Source organism: Dipodomys merriami, unplaced genomic scaffold (genome assembly GCF_024711535.1).
Source record: "Dipodomys merriami isolate MVZ:Mamm:240054 unplaced genomic scaffold, mDipMer1.0.p SCAF_30, whole genome shotgun sequence".
Classification (NCBI taxonomy): Eukaryota; Metazoa; Chordata; class Mammalia; order Rodentia; family Heteromyidae; genus Dipodomys; species Dipodomys merriami.
In genome coordinates, this window is record NW_027204493.1 from 15,570,001 (window position 1) to 15,588,618 (window position 18,618).

At 37.0% G+C, this 18,618-nt stretch overlaps 1 protein-coding gene and 1 non-coding gene across 3 annotated transcripts in view; both read left to right on the forward strand.

Moving 5' to 3' along the window:
* Positions 1 to 18,618, forward strand: part of Map3k1 (mitogen-activated protein kinase kinase kinase 1) — a 70,594-nt gene that overhangs the window by 41,497 nt on the left and 10,479 nt on the right. For both annotated transcript variants that reach the window (XM_070041197.1, XM_070041198.1), the window contains exons 3-15: positions 100 to 300; positions 3,372 to 3,572; positions 4,055 to 4,171; positions 4,564 to 4,712; positions 8,008 to 8,129; positions 8,960 to 9,041; positions 9,293 to 9,461; positions 11,808 to 12,086; positions 13,757 to 13,878; positions 15,692 to 15,783; positions 16,060 to 16,249; positions 16,528 to 17,800; positions 18,135 to 18,287. In XM_070041197.1, coding sequence (XP_069897298.1) covers positions 100 to 300; positions 3,372 to 3,572; positions 4,055 to 4,171; positions 4,564 to 4,712; positions 8,008 to 8,129; positions 8,960 to 9,041; positions 9,293 to 9,461; positions 11,808 to 12,086; positions 13,757 to 13,878; positions 15,692 to 15,783; positions 16,060 to 16,249; positions 16,528 to 17,800; positions 18,135 to 18,287 — 3,150 coding nt within the window. The remainder of the gene's footprint in view (positions 1 to 99; positions 301 to 3,371; positions 3,573 to 4,054; positions 4,172 to 4,563; positions 4,713 to 8,007; positions 8,130 to 8,959; positions 9,042 to 9,292; positions 9,462 to 11,807; positions 12,087 to 13,756; positions 13,879 to 15,691; positions 15,784 to 16,059; positions 16,250 to 16,527; positions 17,801 to 18,134; positions 18,288 to 18,618) is intronic.
* LOC138840828 (small nucleolar RNA U13) lies at positions 18,420 to 18,521 on the forward strand. The gene has a single exon (XR_011376235.1). It is a non-coding gene; the product is annotated as a small nucleolar RNA U13 (small nucleolar RNA).

An 18,618-nucleotide genomic window follows, 5' to 3' on the forward strand; every position in this document is an offset into this window, starting at 1 on the left:
ATAAGTAAGACTAATAAAAACAAAAAGTTTATTTTCTATGATGTCCAATTATACTTTCATATTTTTAAATATTCAAAATATTGAATACTTTTCATTCAGGTGGTAAAACCAATCCCTATTAAAGGAGATGGATCCGAAATAAATACCTTACCGGCTGAGTCTCAAGGAGAAGGCCGGGCCAGTGCCACTTCACCAGCCCCCAAGGGCCGACGCAGCCCATCTCCCAGCAGCTCCCCATCAGGTCGTACCGTGAAATCAGAATCTCCAGGAGTAAGGAGAAAGCGAGTTTCCCCAGTGCCTGTAAGTAAACATTTTGACAGACTCATTTATAACACAGAAATGGTTTTCCAGCCAACTTTTAGTGTGGCACTTTTCAAAGTGTGATCTAAAGACTAATGGAACGTGAGGGGAAGGACTCCTTACTGGGAGTCTACTGGATGAATAGTAGTTCTATGTTAAAACTGATAAATTGTCTGCCTCTTTCACTGCATTAGTAATTTCAGTGGTGGGTAAATCTGCCAGTGCCTTCACCACAGTTGAGGCTGAGGCTAGAATCTGTATACTTCATTATCAAGTATTGGCCTTCAAATTAAGGCAAGAGTTATTTTCATTGAAGAATGCCTTTGTCAAAGAAATAGAAATTAATTTTCTAAGTCTCAATTGTTACTAAATATGTGCTTGTTACTATTGGGTAAGGAAATGGGAACTGTGTGTAAAGTGTTTCTTCTATACCCCCAAACTCAGTAATTTATTCAAATAAAAACATTAATGCAGATATAAAAATTGCAAACTAGTAGTCATTTACATAGAACAATATTACTATTTGAAAGAATGACTAACACATGGGTATTTGATAGATATTTTCCTTAAGGTGAATTAAATAAGACTATTCCATTTGTGAAAATTTAAAAGATCTCTATAATGTGGTAAGCCAGTATTTTCCAAATGATCAGTATGTGATAAAACAAAATTATCCATAAGATCCATTCAAAATGTAAAATATATCATCTGGATTTTAAGAAATGATGGGAAAAGATAGTGGCTTTATGAAACCTCTTTTTGGCTGGATAGGATAGTTCACATCTGTAATCCCCTCAGAAGGCAGTGATCTTGAGGATGGTGGTTTCAGATTAACCCAGATTTACCAGATTAACTGGTAAAAAGTTTGATTTTATCTCAAAAAAAAAAAAAAAAAAAAAAAACAAGCAGGGCCTGTTGGTACACATCTATAATCTACGTAGTGTGTGGGAGATGTAGGTAGGAGGATCACCAGTCCTAGCCAAAAACATGAGACTAAAGCAAAAAACAGGCTCAAGTGATAGAATACCTGCTTACCAAGTACAAAGCCCTGAGTTAACCCCAGGACCACCAAAAAACAAAACAAAACCACAAACAGTGGGCCCACTTCTCGGTGCCTTAATAACAAAACAGATATACTCTGTATATGATTTAATATAGAAAAGTAATTCAGCTTGCAACTCGGGTTGTGTTCATGAGAGACTTGTACAGTGGTGGGAATGCATATTAAACCCCTTTCCCAGCTTGGATAGCAAATGAGTGAATGGGAAAAGTGATTGAGACAGTGACCACATCAAGGACTTTTGGTTTTCCTCAGATTTGAAATTACTAAGCACTTAAATCCTTCTTTTTTAAAGGCACAATTTTGTTACAAATATGATAGTTACCATATAACTCATGAGTAGGAGAACTGAGAGGAGCTCAGCAGGACTTATCTGCTGCCCTTTGCATCTGCTACTGCTAGTACCCAAGATATACGTCCCTTGCTTCCTTCTGTCAAAAAAAAAGCCCACTTCAAATCAAAATAAGTAACTGGAGTTGTTTCTGTACTTAGAAATCAGACCAAGCTTCAATAAATCAACCAACCAGCCTAGTGGTTATATTACTAAGACTTCCATCATACATGCCCAGAGAAGGCAAATGTCTCCCTACAGACAGTTCAGTAATTTTTTTACTCAATTTAGTGTGTAGCCTATAAAAGCAAGCTATTCACTGTGCTAAATCAAAGTTCCCTGAGACTCCTCTGGTTTTGAGTGCTGCCTGATTGATTCATGAATTATTCTTGTTTCAAATATACTGTTAAGTTTCTTTTCTATAAAGTTTTCCTGTTAACAGCAGTTTCTAACCGAGATTTAGGCAGTGACTAATCTGTTTTCTGTCTCACTATATATTTGCCACTTTTGGACATTTGATATAAATGGAATCATTAATGGATAGTCTTTTATGACTAGTTTTTTTCACTTATTCTCATGGTTCATTATTGTTACAGTATGCATGAGTACTCAATTTTCATTTGCAGAATGGTATTTTTTTGATTCTGTCGATCTATCTAGCTTTCTATAAAAAAGCCTAATTGGGTTGTTCCTATTTTTGGTTATTATGGATAATGTTGCTGTGAAGATTTCTATATAAGATTTTGGGTAGACATACATTCAATTTCTCATGGGTTCATACCTAGGTATTGAGTTGCTGGGTGATACCTTAAATATTTTGAAGAATTGCTGTATTGTTTCCCAGAGCAACTGTATTCTTTACATTTACCAAAGAGTTCTGGTGGCTTCATGTTCTTTCCAACTTTATTAACTATTGAGTCCAAGTGTCCAAAGCAACCAGAATTCCCACTGGTATTGATGGGAAGACCAGGTTTTAAGAAAATATGGAATGTGGTAACCATATTCTAACCACTCTAACCACAGGAGTTTTTGCCAATCTCCAGTAAGATATTTTTGGGGGTGTTTTGTTTTTTTTTTTTTGCATCATCTTTCCTTATCTAATTCTTACATTGTATTTTAGGCCACTTTATTCATGAGTGTTAGTACATAATAGTTAAATACAATTCTAAATTTAGTACTGCCAAATACTGAGTTTTTTAAAATAGTACTATCGTATCTCAACACCACTTATAAACGTACTGCTTAATAAACAAAGTAGAAAGTATTAAAATATATTCCAGTAAGATGTTTTAATTGAAGAAGAATCTATGGTGAAACTTGGGATATTTAGTTTTTACCTCTAGACAGTCATTTTGCCTGTTTTTGGTGTTCACTTTTAATTTTGGTTTATTTAATATATTTCAAGGAATTCAGATGTTTATAGAGTAATTTATCAATTACTATATGGTTGTATTTCTCTGCCCCAGTTGTGGGAATAACTAAAATGCTAAAAGTCCTCCCAAGACAAGTTTGTCAGACAGCAACATCTTGCCTGACATTGTTTCATTATACTTTACACACTGGGGTAGTTTTGCAGAATTTAGTCTGCCATGTGACTGTTCAGTATGACCTTTTTTGTTGGGTTAGTTTCTTATCAAGAGTGAGAAAGTTACCTAATACAAACCAATATTGTGAATAAAGTTTCAGAGTGGCAGAACCACACCACCCCGAAGAGCCCCTTCACCAGATGGCTTTTCCCCGTACAGCCCCGAGGAGACCAGCCGCCGTGTGAACAAAGTGATGCGGGCCAGGCTTTACTTACTGCAGCAAATAGGACCCAACTCCTTCTTGATTGGAGGCGACAGCCCCGACAATAAATACCGCGTTTTTATTGGGCCACAGGTAGGGTTTGTCACTATTTTACATTTACTAATTCCTGTTTACCTATAAGGTTCTTTTTGTTGTTCTGTTCATTCCAGTGTTGGAGATTGAACCCTGGGACTCAGGCATACTATGCAAGTGCTCTATTACCAAGCCATATACCAAACCTTATACAGTTATTAAACTGAGTACAGTTAATTCCCTTTAGTAAACTAGAGTGAGTTTCACTGTATTTTGGGCTAATAAATATTTTTCCAAGATGTATTTACGAGGTTTTTACTAGGACAGTACCTTAAGTAGGATAAATTTTATGTACTTACTAAGTTCATTGAAAATAGGTCAATTCATAGAACTGTCAGTAGACATATATGAAGATAATGAAGATTATAAATTAGAAGAAACTTTAGTAAAATAAACTTATACTATAAAACAAAGTGATCAGCTTAGAGGTTTTAGTTGAATGACAGATTTATTAATGCAGAGGTTTTCTCTGACTTCTTCAGAACTGCAGCTGTGGGCGTGGGACATTTTGCATTCATCTGCTGTTTGTTATGCTCCGGGTGTTTCAGCTAGAACCTTCAGACCCTATGTTGTGGAGAAAAACTTTAAAGAATTTTGAGGTAATTTTAAAAATAAATGTTATAGGTAAAACTGACAGCAAATTTTTGTGGTACATTTACTGAAATTTTTCCTTGAGTACTAAATTTAAATAGATAACTAACATTTTTGAAAGTATAATTAAATATTTTAAGTGTCTTTATAATTTATTGAATAATAAACGTTTTTCCTTCTAAATTGAGAAACACTTTCTATAAAAATAATTGTCCTTTGTAAACTACATGTGTTCTTATTTTGAATCTCTTTCTCTTAAATCAGCTTTATTAAAAATAGGTACAAATAAAAAATTATTCAACCTCAACCTCTAAAACTATTATATATACATATGTATATATATATATATATTTATAATTGTGGCTCATTTATCATTGACATTGTCTTTTCCCAATGTTAGGTTGAGAGTTTGTTCCAGAAATATCATAGTAGACGTAGCTCAAGAATCAAAGCTCCATCTCGTAACACCATCCAGAAGTTTGTTTCACGCATGTCCAATTCTCATACATTGTCCTCATCTAGTACTTCTACATCTAGTTCAGAAAACAGGTTAGTATTTTTTAAAGAAGTAAGCATTAATGTAGTGTTAACTTTTTAATTTTAGGATGTTAAAATACATATGTGTGTGTATAGTTACATTGCTCAGAATAATTTCACTATTAAATCTTGGCTTTCATATTAAAATTAAGGATAAAGGATATTAAAGATCATTTGAGGACATTTTGTTCTAAAAACTGCAACATTGAGCCGGGCGCTGGTGGCTCACGCCTGTAATCCTAGCTACTCAGGAGGCTGAGATCTGAGGATCGCGGTTCAAAGCCAGCCCGGGCAAGAAAGACCATGAGACTCCTATCTCCAATAAACCACCAGAAAACCGGAAGTGGCGCTGTAGCTCAAGTGGTAGAGCGCTCGCCTTGAGCTGAAGAGCTGAGGGACAGCGCCCAGGCCCAGAGTTCAAGCCCCACGACCGACAAAAAAAAAAAAAAAAAAAAAAAAACTGCAACATTGAAGGGCCAGGCTTGGTTGGTTCATGCCTACAATTCCAACTATTTGGTAAGTAGAAGATCTGGAGGATAATGGTTAGAGGCCAGCCTAAGGCAAAATGTTAACAAAACCTTGTCTCAACCAATAAGCTGAGTGTAGTGGTATATATCTGTCATAAGTAGGAGGATCATGGTATGGGGTTGGTTTTCAGGGTCTATCCTATCTCTTAGATAGAGCCTTGTTTCAGATTCTGTCTGAGAACTAAAGCATGGAGACATGGCTCAAGTAGTAGAGAAGTTATCTATCAGGTACTGAGTTCAAATTTCAGTTCCACCAAATAAGTAAATAAATAACTTACAGCATTGCATATGGCACATGAATGTGTATTTTATATGGAAAATCAGGTGGCCAATACAAAATTGTAAGTAGGTACTCCCAATCATTACCTTGCCAACCACCAGGTACATTATTCTATTCTTACAACAGTCTTCTTAGATAGGTTTTATCACAAATGATGAAGTTGAGGGAAAACTGAGAGATGGAAGGAAAGGTCTGCTATTCTTCTATAAGTAATCTATACAGAAGTCAAAGTGGTTCTCCGAAACCACTTTCAACTATAAGATTTTAAATTGCATAACATTGCACTACTTTCATAGGCATCTTCGGAGAGTCCTCTACAACCTGTTTTACCTGTGAGAATATAAGCATGTTCTAAATAGGCCGATAGATTGTAACTCAGAGAAGCAGTAGGTATTAGTCACAGTAGATACTTAAAAATCTTCTCAAGCTTTTCATTGCCTAACAGAATGAATTCATAAACTTGAGTATCTGACAAGAAGCCCAGAATGACAAACGTAAAATTCTTTTCAAGTGACTAATGTTATAGTAATTCATTTGAACTTTATTATATTCCATGCTATTCATTCGAGTGAAAGCATAACCAGAACTTGGGTGTCTAGGCTCCTGACTCAGGACTTATTCTCCTACCCCTCATTTTAACAGTGATCTCAGATCTCTGCCACCTAAGTATCTGGGATTACAGGCACAAGCTACCAGCACCTAGCTAATTTCCTAAAAATTGTAAGGGATACTTTAGAAGCAGTAATTAAGAGAATTAGGACAAATTGAAAATACTTACCAAATATAATTAATAAAACCTCACCAGAAAATAAATAATAAAACTCCAAAGAGGAACCTGCCCAAAGATAAGTCCATGAAACTCTTATCTTCAATTAACCAGCAAAATGCCAGAAATGGAGGTGTGGCTCAAGTGGTAGATTGCCAGTCTTGAGAAAAAGCTAAGCAAGCTGAATGCCAGTGGTCCATGCCTGTAATCCTAGCTATCTAGGAGGCTGAAATTGGAGGTTTGAAGCCAGCCCAGGCAGGAAAGGCCATGAGATTCTTATATCTAATAAACTACTCAGAAAAAAGCAGAAGTGGCAGTGTGGCTCAAGTGGTAGAGCGCTAGACTTGAGCACAAAGAGGCCCGGGGACAACACCCAGGCCTTGAGTTGAGTGGGGGGGAAAGCAGGAGCACAAGACCCTGAGTTCAAGCCCCAAATACTACACACAATTTAAATTCCCATGTGCATATTACACAGCTGGGTGGATATGGAAAAGCTCTTATCAGTCCCACATTGTGTTCAAATTGTTTCCCTGTCTTCTTGCCCTTAATTTTGTGAAAATTGCTTCCCAGAGAAGTAAATGATGCCCAAAAAGCAGGGTGTTGAAAGTGAAATAATTACAGTGAAAATTTTAGGGCCTGACACCAATGGTTTACACCTACAATCCTAGCTTCTCAGGAGGCTGAGACCTGAAGCCAGCTTGGGCAGGAAAATCCATGGACACACTTCTCTCCAATTATCCACCAAAAAGCTGGAGTGGAGCTGTAGCTCAAGTGGTAGAGCACTAGCCTTGAGCAAAAACAGTCAGGGACAAGAGCCCAGGCCCTGAGTTCAAGCCCTAAGACCAACACCAAAGGGGGGAAAAAGTTAAGATTTTAAATTTGTTGAAGAAGCATGTCTTTAGCAGTTGAGCATCATTATAGGAAACTGAATCATCTATAATCCAGTACTGAACTCTCTGTACATACTGAACATTAGCTGTTTTTCAACATCTGGTCTCTCTAGAACCATATACCCTTGGATATCAAGGTTCTGCTAGTTGATATCAATCTAGAAAATTTGCCACCATCTAAAGATTATATTCATGGTAGAAGCAACCCAAGTGCCCATTGACAGATGTTTGGATTTTTTTTTTTTTTACTGTGAAACCCAGACATTGGTGACCTACTTGTAATCCTAGCTACTCAAGAGCTTGGAGTATCAAAATTCAAAGCCAATCTAGGCAAATAAAAGGCCTTGAAACTATTTCTAATGAATCAACAAAATGCCAGGCTCAAGGTGTGGGTAGAGTGCTAACCATGAGCAAGCAGCAAGTCAAGTAAGAGTGTAAGACCCCAAATTTAAGCCCTAATACCAGCACAAAAAGAAAAAAATGAAAAACAGCTAAGTATAATGCTATACATCTTTAATGCCAGCATTTGAGGTGCTGAAGAAGGATCTCAAGTTTTAGGGGTACAAATCTCTTTGCCAGATTATAAGTTACATGTTGATTGGATTTATAGCAAAGACAAACTATATTCATTCCCATGATATACAGATATACCGTATGTGAATCTGATTAAAGTTACTATGTTTTAATAGGAGATCCAAGTATCCTGCAAAATAATAGAAGACACTCTTAAACAAGAATTTCTAATTTATGTATTCAGATTGTAAAGAATGATAGTTCTGATTAGCATATGGTGTAAGTCTGTCTTATATTCTTTTGTACTTAGTATTTTTGCTTCCCTTTACAGCATAAAAGATGAGGAGGAGCAGATGTGTCCCATTTGCTTATTGGGCATGCTTGATGAGGAAAGTCTTACAGTATGTGAAGATGGCTGTAGGAACAAGCTGCACCACCACTGCATGTCAATCTGTAGGTGACTTCTCCCTGTACTCACTCAACAGAGTTACTCTCTAGCTAACTACCATGCTTAGGATTGTAACATGGCTTCTGGGGAGATCAGTGAGAACAGGGGAAAAAGTCTCTCTATGGCGTAGGTAAAGTTTTCAGCAAATTGGAGTCGGATCTTTTAGGAAATAATTTATGTGAGCAAAGAAATCCATGTAGTGTGATCCACATGGAAATGGAAGGCATGCACAGAGTTTAAAAATGTTCCAACCGCCGGGCGCTGGTGGCTCTCGCCTGTAATCCTAGCTACTCAGGAGGCTGAGATCTGAGGATCGCGGTTCAAAGCCAGCCCGGGCAGGAGAGACCGTGAGACTCCTATCTCCAATAAACCACCAGAAAACCGGAAGTGGCGCTGTAGCTCAAGTAGTAGAGCGCTCGCCTTGAGCTGAAGAGCTGAGGGACAGCGCCCTCAGCTGTCCCTCAAGTCCCATGACCGACAAAAAAAAAAAAAATGTTCCAACCTGGAAGATGTACATAGTGGGGGAGAAAGAAGAGGAAGATTTGGGCAGGCTGTACAGAAAAGGGAATGTCAAAGCAAGTCTTAGAATGTATGACCAGGCCAGGTAATCAAGTGAGGCAGAACAGTTTGAAAGACAATAAGCTAAGTGTGTGTCGTCATAACTAGTAAAAACAGGATTTGTAAAACATACAATTATAAGAATAATTTAACCTGCTGTTTGCCTGCTGTCAGATTAATGTTTTATCAGTCCTGTACTAACCCTTATGAACAGTGTGACATAAAATACTTACGTTAAACATTTACATTTTGTAAGATTTTATTTTTAATTTTTCAGGGGCAGAAGAATGTAGAAGAAATAGAGAACCTTTAATATGTCCCCTTTGTAGGTCTAAATGGAGATCCCATGATTTCTACAGGTAATTAATTTGAATTCATTACATATATATGCATATATATGTTTAATTTTAAAAAGTAAAATACTCTCTAGCTGGGCATGGTGGTGCATACTTGTAATCTCAGCACTTGGGAGGGGGAACCAAGAGAATTGTATGTGAAGACCATACCAGGCTACAAAGCAAGACTGTCTCAAAACAAAAATGCAATTCCCAGATTGCAGTTAAAATCTGTTAATGTTTTTAACAAGCTTTTTGTTATTTGTTTTTTTCAGCCATGAGTTGTCAAGCCCCGTGGATTCCCCTTCTTCCCTGCGAACAGTACAGCAGCAGACTTTGGCTGGATCACAAAGAAGGACTCAAGAGAGCAATTTTAACCTTACTCATTATGGAACTCAGCAGATCCCTCCTGCTTATAAAGATTTAGCTGAGCCGTGGATTCAGGTAAGTAGTTCTGGTTTTCATTGTCAAGAAACTTACAGAAATATCAGTTTGTGTCTGTCCCCTGACAGACACAAACTATGTCTGTCCCCTGTCCTTAGTAGTTTATATTGAAGGCTTTTGTTTACCTTTATCATGACTCTTAGTCCACTAACAATTTTAATTTTACTTCTGGTATTAATATTTTCCTGCTTACTATACAGCTTAAGCTTCAAACATCCTTCAGAATTTCTCATCTCATCTCTAGAAACATTTCTTCCTGAACAAACATAAAAGAAAGAAACTGGAATTCTTCAGTGCTTTTTCCAATATTTAATCCCCATTCTTACCAACAAATTCTGCCATGTTTCTTATTTACTACCACTTAAACAGTTTCTCATTTCTGCATCTCAAGAGCATGTAATGAGCTCTTGGCTGAGAGGATAGCTAAAACAAATATGATATTTACCTTGTATTAGGCATTCTTGTTTGTAAAGTCAAGTTTACATTTTTCAACTCTTTTCATCCTTATTACATAGAAGTTGAGCTGGGTGTTTGCTTTATAATGATTTTCTTGATTGCTGTTTAGTGTGTTACTTTAAGATCCAGTAAACAGCAGTGATGTAAAATTGTTTTGATAGTCTATTAAAGTGATATTAAATGCTATTAAATTCATGAATAGATGCATTAATTCACTAAGCATCTCTCTCATCAGAATTTCCTTTTTAACTTTTTGTGACCTTTATAGTACAACAGCTTTGGAATTCGCTATTTCAACATGTTGTGACCATTATGAATCTTATAAAAATCCACAAAATATGGACCTCTTAGTTCTTTTATCTGGTTTATAAATGTCGCTTTATGTGGGCCCTCACCTGCTTCTTCAGGAATCTTTTACTCTTGAGCTGGTTCTGAGCTATTAGCTGTTACTCTTTTAAAACCATTGTCTATATTTTCTTTACTCAAGCTTTAATTTAAGCTATCATATAAGGAATTGGAAAAGCAGGTAAAACAATTACTTCTTGAGGACTGCAGGGCTGGCCCAAATAGTAGTAGCACTTGCCTGGCAAGTGTGGGTTCTGAGTTCAAACCTCAGTACCCCAATCCAGGAAGGAAAATCTATTATAGGGATAGTGTTTTATTCTCCTTTGTGGTCCCTTTATATCAAAATACATGTAAATAGGTCATCATTTGTTTTCCCCAGACTTACTTAGTCATAAATACTTAACATTTTTTCACATAATAACTTATCTTTGATAGTGAGCTTGCTTTTAGATAATTGACCCATAATGTCAATACTGTTTTTCTATAGAGATTCTGAGGCTTTTCAGACCTGGTAGTGAGGGCTGTAACAGTGTATACATTATTCTGGGTACAACTTTGTCCTTTGCTGGTTTTTATTTATTTTTGTTTTTTAGGGTTTTTTGTTTGTTTCCATATTGGATTTTGAACTCAGGGCCTGGGCTGTCCCTTAGCTTTTTGACTTGCTACTTTTATACAGACTTCTTTTTCTGTAGTTCTTTTTACCTCATCATAGCCTCGCCTATTTTTTATCCTTTTGAATAAAATCAAATAAATATATGCTAGCAGTAAGTACCACTGTCACTCTGAGGGAAGTATTAATCCATGTCTTAAAACCTCACTTTAGTGCCTGTCTTGATTTGGCTCTGGTTTGTTTTGTTTTGTTTTTCCAATCCTGGGCTTGAACTCAGGGCCCGGGTGCTATCCTCAAGCCTCTTTGTGCTCAAGGCTAACACTCTACCACTTGAGCCACAGTGCCACTTCCTGCTTTTTCTGAGTGGCTTATTGGAGATAAGAGTCTTAACGGAGTTTTCTACTCAGGTTGGCTTTGAACCTCAACCATCAGATATCAGCCTCCTGAATAGCTAGGATTACAGGCATGAGCCACTGGCACCTAGTGTTGATTTGGTTCTGGATTTGAAAGATTTTTATTTTGTGTGTGTGTGTACTAGGATTTGAACTCCTGGTATACTTGCATTAGTAGACACTCTGGCCCTTGAGCCATACCTCTTGGCCTTTTTGCTCTAGTTATTTTTTTTGGATAAGGTCTTGTGTTTTTGCCTGGAGCCAGTTGGGACCATAATTCCTTCTACCTGTGTCTCCCAATAACTGGGATCAAGATACATACTCCACCACTCCCAGTTTTTTGCTAAAATGAGGTTTTGCCAATTTTTCCCAGGCTGGCTTTAAACCACAATCCTCCTGATGTTCATCTCCTGAGTAGCTGGGATTATGGACAGGCATATACCACCATACCTGGCCCAATTTTTCTTCAATAATCAAAAAATTGTACTTAATATTATAGTATGGGTTCATTCATTTCTCTTCACATGTATTTGTTTTATATAGGTGTTCGGAATGGAACTCGTTGGCTGCTTATTTTCTAGAAACTGGAATGTAAGAGAAATGGCCCTCAGGCGCCTCTCCCATGATGTTAGTGGGGCCCTGTTGTTGGCGAATGGGGAGAGCACTGGAAGTTCTGGGAGCAGTGGTGGAGGCAGCCCAAGTGCTGGAGCCTTCAGCGGATCTTCCCAAACCAACATCTCAGGAGACGTAGTGGAGGCATGCTGCAGTGTCTTGTCAATAGTCTGTGCTGACCCTGTCTACAAAGTGTATGTTGCTGCTTTAGTAAGTAGCTTTATTTCCTAACCATATCCTTATGATTGTCCTATAGACTGTTGTTTTTTAATATTCAGTAAGGCAGCAACTGTTCATGGTGATGTATGCCTATAATCCCAGCACTCAGAAGGCTGAGGGATAAGTATTACGAGTTTGATGCTAGCCAGAGCTAAATACTGACAAACAGAATAAAGCTACTTGGGCTGGGAAGGTGGCTCAGTGGTAAAGTTTGAATTCTACTGATTTTAGTCTTTTCAGGTTATCTAAGGTACTGTTTGCTTTTCTCCCTTCAAGTAACAGTGTCTTGATATTCATGTTTCCTTCAGCAGGTTTCTCATACATGACTAAAAATATATTATGGAACAGTAAAGTTAAATTTAAAATGTTTTGATATTGTGTTGACTTTAAGGATAATTTATGTTTAATAAAAATTTTGCTTAATTTTAATAAACATTAAAATTCAGAAGACTTTCAGAGAAGAGGGTTCAGTGTCAGATACAGGTTTTTTTGTTTTTTGTTTTGTTTTTGTTCTTGTTTTTTTTTTGGGGGGGGGGGGTCTGGTCCTGGGGCCTGAACTCTAGGCCTGGGCACTGTCCCTCAGCTCTTCAGCTCAAGGCTAGCGCTCTACCACTTGAGCCACAGCGCCACTTCTGGCTTTTTTTCTTTTTGTTTGTGTGGTACTGAGGAATCGAACCCAGGGCCTCATGCATGCAAGGCAAGCGCTCTACCACTGAGCCACCTTCCCAGCCTTCAGACACAGTTTTTTCTGATCTATCTTGTTAGATGTTCTTTCTTGAATGGAATAGTGATGTAGAGTTAGAGACTAATTTTACCTCCATTGTGAGTGTGTCTCTTTCTAGACCACTTTTCCTCAACGTTGACCCTATTGCCCTTGGCCACATAATATTGATCAGAAACAGGTGGAACCACAGTGCTGTCTTGTGCTATGTAGGATATTTAACAGCATGCATGGCTTCTGTACATTAGATACCAAAAACAAACCTTTCCCTACCTTACCTATACAGTCCTCCCCATCATGACAACTAAGGGTGTCTCCTTGCACTGACAAATAATCCTTGGCATTCAAAATTAGCCCCACTGCAGAATCACAGCTTTAAAATAATTCTATCTAGCCTAATGCCAAAATTCCATCTCTTCTTGCAATCTTTTATTCTGATCCATGTCCTAACAGTTGGAACTCATGAATCTTCAGGAGAAATTTAGCATGATGGCTCTGAACACAGTTTTGGGGCCAGATTGAGTAACTTCAGAAATTATCATCACAACTAGAACATATGAATAACATACTAGATAAACTAAAATAAGTGTAGGCAATTAGTATATAGAGCACATTGGGGGAATCCTTGATTCAAATCCTAGGCTTCCCATTTGCAAGTAGTACAACTTTAGAAAAAACTAAGATTTCTTAAACTTTAGTTCACTCACCTACAAAATAATTCAAATACTTATTTACTTGTTAGATTTTGATGTGTATTTTAGAACCCCCTAATCATAATGCTTATTACATTGTAAAAAGTCATTGTTTCTTATTGCTTTGATTACCCCTGCTTTTTGTCAGAATCCTACTCCTATCACTATTTATTTGATTGCTCAGATTAGACCCTGTCTCTCATGTTTTATAAACATAGTTAAACTGACCTTTAGTTTTTTCTCCTCAGAAAACATTGAGAGCCATGCTGGTATATACTCCTTGCCACAGTTTGGCAGAAAGAATCAAACTTCAGAGACTTCTCCGACCAGTTGTTGACACCATCCTAGTCAAGTGTGCAGATGCCAATAGGTAAGACCTTTTTGATGGAACCCATTTGAAACTGTGTGGTACTAAAAGTTCCTAGCACCAAGCCTATTATTTGATACATATTTAATCAATGAATCTTTGAAAACTGTTCTCTAATGTGAGATTTGAAATTAAAATATAGCACTTAAAGCTCTTAAGAGCTAGAGAAAAAGAAAGCAAAGCCAGACTATCAAACTGAATGGACCTGCACTTCTTTGTATAGTGATTGTTTCTCTTAAATAGTATTCTTAATCTGAAGTCCAGTTGATAAGAATACTAGTTGGTACATATCTCCAAAAGGAATAATCTTATTGTAGTGAGGAATCAATCATCTTATACCTCCTCAGGCCTTACCTGGATCAGAAAATGGCCCCATTACATTATTTTCAGTATAATAGTATTTTACTGTAACTATGACTTTTTTTTAAAGTTTCATATATTCCTGTTGTCCTTGAAAATTGACATGAATTAAGAATAATCCAACCTGGAGAAAAAGGTATGAAGTGTTAGGTGTTGAGACAGTACAAATGATCACAGCCATGCTTTTGTTAGACCAAGGTTTCTTGTGTTCACCCCTTTCATGAAGTAAAGAAAACAGTCACTTCATTTACTAAATACAGCAATTTAGATTCACAATTATCATCTCTTACATCCTAGCAGATCCTGAGTGGCAAAAAGTATGAATTCTCCCTTGGTTTCACTTTATCTCCAAGTTATATGAATTAGCTACAGAATCTCAAAAATCGGGTCCCTTGCTTTGACTAGTTTCTTTATCATAGTCTTTGTTTTGTTTACATACTTTTTTTCTTACATAAGCCTACAAATTTAAAGTACTGGAGATTTTTCATGCTGCTTAAACAAAATAGTATAGCTGGAAAATTAACAAACTTGATAAATGACATTTTTCAATGTCAGGGTAGGTAATTTCCTGAGAATTTCACTGTGGATACAGCATATGTTGTATTTCTCACCTTACAAAACTCTAAAATTAAGTTGAGTACCTAGGTAATTGCTTGGATGATTGAAACCATAAGAAGTATTGTAAAGATACTTGGAGAATATAAAGGCTTGGGTGGTTTGTTTTGCTTTTGTGGTGCTTGGCATCAAACCCAGAGCCTTTTACTTACCAAGCATTTACTATTGAACTACAACCTAGCTCCAAAGTTTGTTTATAAACTCAGGCCCTCATTTTGTTTTATCCAGGTGGGCCTGGAACCACTGTCCTCTTGCCTACAACCCAAGAGTAGCTTGGATTATATGCATGTACTACCCAACACAGCCAGACTTGAAGAGATTCCTAAAGTTCAAAAATAAAAATGTCAGAATCAGCTTGCTTTTTTTCAGTACTGGGGATTGAACCCAGGGCCTTAGACATGCTAATAAGCAAGTACTCTACCATTTGGGCCACACCCCCAAGCCTCAAAAACTCTTAACTTTACTTGGGCTGGCCTTAAACTTGTGATCTTTTAGACTCCACATTCTAAGTAGCTAGGATTAGAGACATGTGCTGTGATGCCCAGGTACATTCTTTTTGTTTTAACAAGACACAGTAATGAAAATAAGTCTTTTGCCATGGTTCAATATTTAAATCACTTCTTGTTGCCTACAAGGTAGTACTAAAGATACTGTGCTTAACATAGATGATAGGTTCAACTTCTTACTAACTTAGACCTAATAATAAATATTAACAGTAATTTTAAAAAGAAATTTTAAAATGTTACTTGCCACTTTTTCACCAGGTTTTATATTCCTATTCTGACATCAGTGATACTTTATCCTAGTGCGAGAATTGATGTTGATTTATTTTCATTTTTAGCCGCACAAGTCAACTGTCCATATCAACACTTTTGGAGTTGTGTAAAGGGCAAGCAGGAGAATTGGCAGTTGGTAGAGAGATACTTAAAGCTGGTAATAATTTTTTACTTAAAATTAATGTAGCATGTTAAGATTTTCTTAGCCTTTCTAATCTTACAATCTTCTCATGGGACTATTACAGTATTTTGAAATAATTTTATAAATTGATTCACTCAATTAGATTGAGTGAATTGATTCACTCATTAGAAGTATGAATTGATCTAGCAAATTCTGTAATCCAGATTATTTTTGTTGACCTTATCATTGAATCATATTTTGTTTTATATGTTCATGTCACTATTTTTCCATCCTTTATTTTTACTTTTGTAGGATCCATTGGTATTGGTGGTGTTGATTATGTCTTGAGTTGTATTCTTGGAAACCAAACTGAATCAAACAACTGGCAAGAACTCCTGGGCCGTCTTTGTCTTATAGATAGACTATTGTTGGAATTTCCTGCTGAATTTTATCCTCATATTGTCAGTACTGATGTATCACAAGCTGAGCCTGTTGAAATCAGGTGATTTATCTTCTGTAAATATCTAACTTTCCTCTTGCCCACTACACAACCTGAGAATGACATATTTTGGGTTTATGAAAGAGTCAGAGAACATAGATAAATTACTAATAATTAGGTTTTGATTAACATAGAACCTGAAGTCTAGGCTATTTAATTTAAAATTTATGGATGCTTTATTGTGCAATATATTTTGAAGTGTATATACTATAAATTGTTTTAAATTGGCATATGTTTTTCAGTAATACAACTTGTAATTGAACGTGATTTTTTTTTTTCAGGTATAAGAAGCTGCTGTCCCTTTTAACCTTTGCTTTGCAGTCTATTGATAATTCCCACTCCATGGTGGGAAAGCTATCTCGAAGGATATATTTGAGTTCTGCAAGAATGGTTACTGCAGTACCCAATGTGTTTTCAAAACTGTTAGAAATGCTTAGTGTCTCCAGTTCCACTCACTTCACCAGGATGCGTCGTCGTTTGATGGCTATTGCTGATGAGGTGGAAATTGCTGAGGCCATCCAGTTGGGACTAGAAGACACTTTGGATGGTCAACAGGACAGCTATTTGCAGGCATCTGCCCCTAACAGCTATCCAGAGGACAGTTCCCTTGAGCACACAGTCCATTTAGAGAAAACTGGAAAAGGATTACATGCTACAAGTTTAAGTGCCAGTTCAGAGGACATTTCTGACAGACTGACAAGCATTTCAGTAGGACTTCCTAGTTCAGCCACAACAGAACAACCAAAGCCTATGGTTCAAACAAAAGGCAGACCCCACAGTCAGTGTTTGAACTCCCCTCCTTTATCTTCTCATTCTCATTTAATGTTCCCAACTGCATCAACCCCATCTTCATCTGCCCCATCAGTACCAGCTGGCTCTGTAACAGATGTCTCTAAACATAGACCTCAGGGATTTGTTCCCTGCAAAATATCTTCTGCATCTCCTCAAACACAGCGCAAATTTTCTCTACAATTCCAGAGGAACTATTCTGAAAGCAAAGACTTAGAGAAACTCTCCCCAATCTTCACTCAATCAAGACCTTTACCCTCCAGTAACATACACAGGCCAAAGCCATCTCGACCTACGCCAGGTAACACAAATAAACAGGGAGATGCCTCCAAAAGTAGTATGACACTTGATCTGAATAGTACTTCCAAATGTGATGACAGCTTTGGCAGTAGCAACAATAGCAGTAGTGCTGTTATACCAAGTGAAGAGACAGTATTCACCCCAGTAGAGGAGAAATGCAGATTAGATGTCAATACAGAGCTCAACTCCAGTATCGAGGACCTTCTTGAAGCATCTATGCCTTCAAGTGACACAACTGTTACTTTTAAGTCAGAAGTTGCTGTACTGTCTCCTGAGAAGGCAGAAAATGATGATACCTACAAAGATGATGTGAATCATAATCAAAAGTGCAAAGAAAAAATGGAAGCTGAAGAAGAAGAAGCTTTAGCAATTGCCATGGCAATGTCAGCGTCTCAGGATGCCCTCCCCATAGTTCCTCAGCTACAGGTTGAAAATGGAGAAGACATCATCATTATTCAACAGGACGTAAGTATAGTCATTAACAGATTAAGGAATTTCTTTGGACTATGTTATCATAAAGCTAATTGATAAGTGTTGCTTTTAAGATGAGATGAATTAATCAGTGCAGGCAGGTTTTACAATAATTTTGTATCATTTAAGTAACAGTACAACTGACCTATTTCACAGACAGTTCTGGTTGATTCCCAAGTTTGTTATTTCTACATTATACATCAATTGCCAACACCATTCATTCAGAAGTCAAGTTTGTAAGTGATTTAGGAAAATACACCAGGAGTAGTATTTTGCCAGACTTTCACAAAACCTTTAACAGTGAAAATTGCTATTATTTCATATGTAGACACCAGAGACTCTTCCAGGACATACCAAAGCAAAACAACCTTATAGAGAAGACACTGAATGGCTGAAGGGTCAGCAGATAGGCCTTGGAGCATTTTCTTCTTGTTATCAGGCACAAGATGTGGGAACTGGAACTTTAATGGCTGTTAAACAGGTAACTATCTAGTGAGTGCATAAGTGAAGATAATTATTCAAATATAAAATGAAAAATATAATTCAAAGTATAATGGATATGCCTATGCTTATGTGAGAAAATTAAGTTTAGGTGGACATTGCCTAAGAGTTGAGTTTTCGGTTCATAAGCGGGATGACTGGGTTTTCACACACTTGCGTGGCATGTGCCTCCCTCTAAACCTTGTTACAACGTGGACACATTACTTGTCTGACATTAAAAAAAAGTTGAGGCATAATTGTTGTGAGCTTCAATATCAAGGAATACCACATAGCCATTTGGTTTTTTTATTTTTGCTTTTTATAGTTAGTCG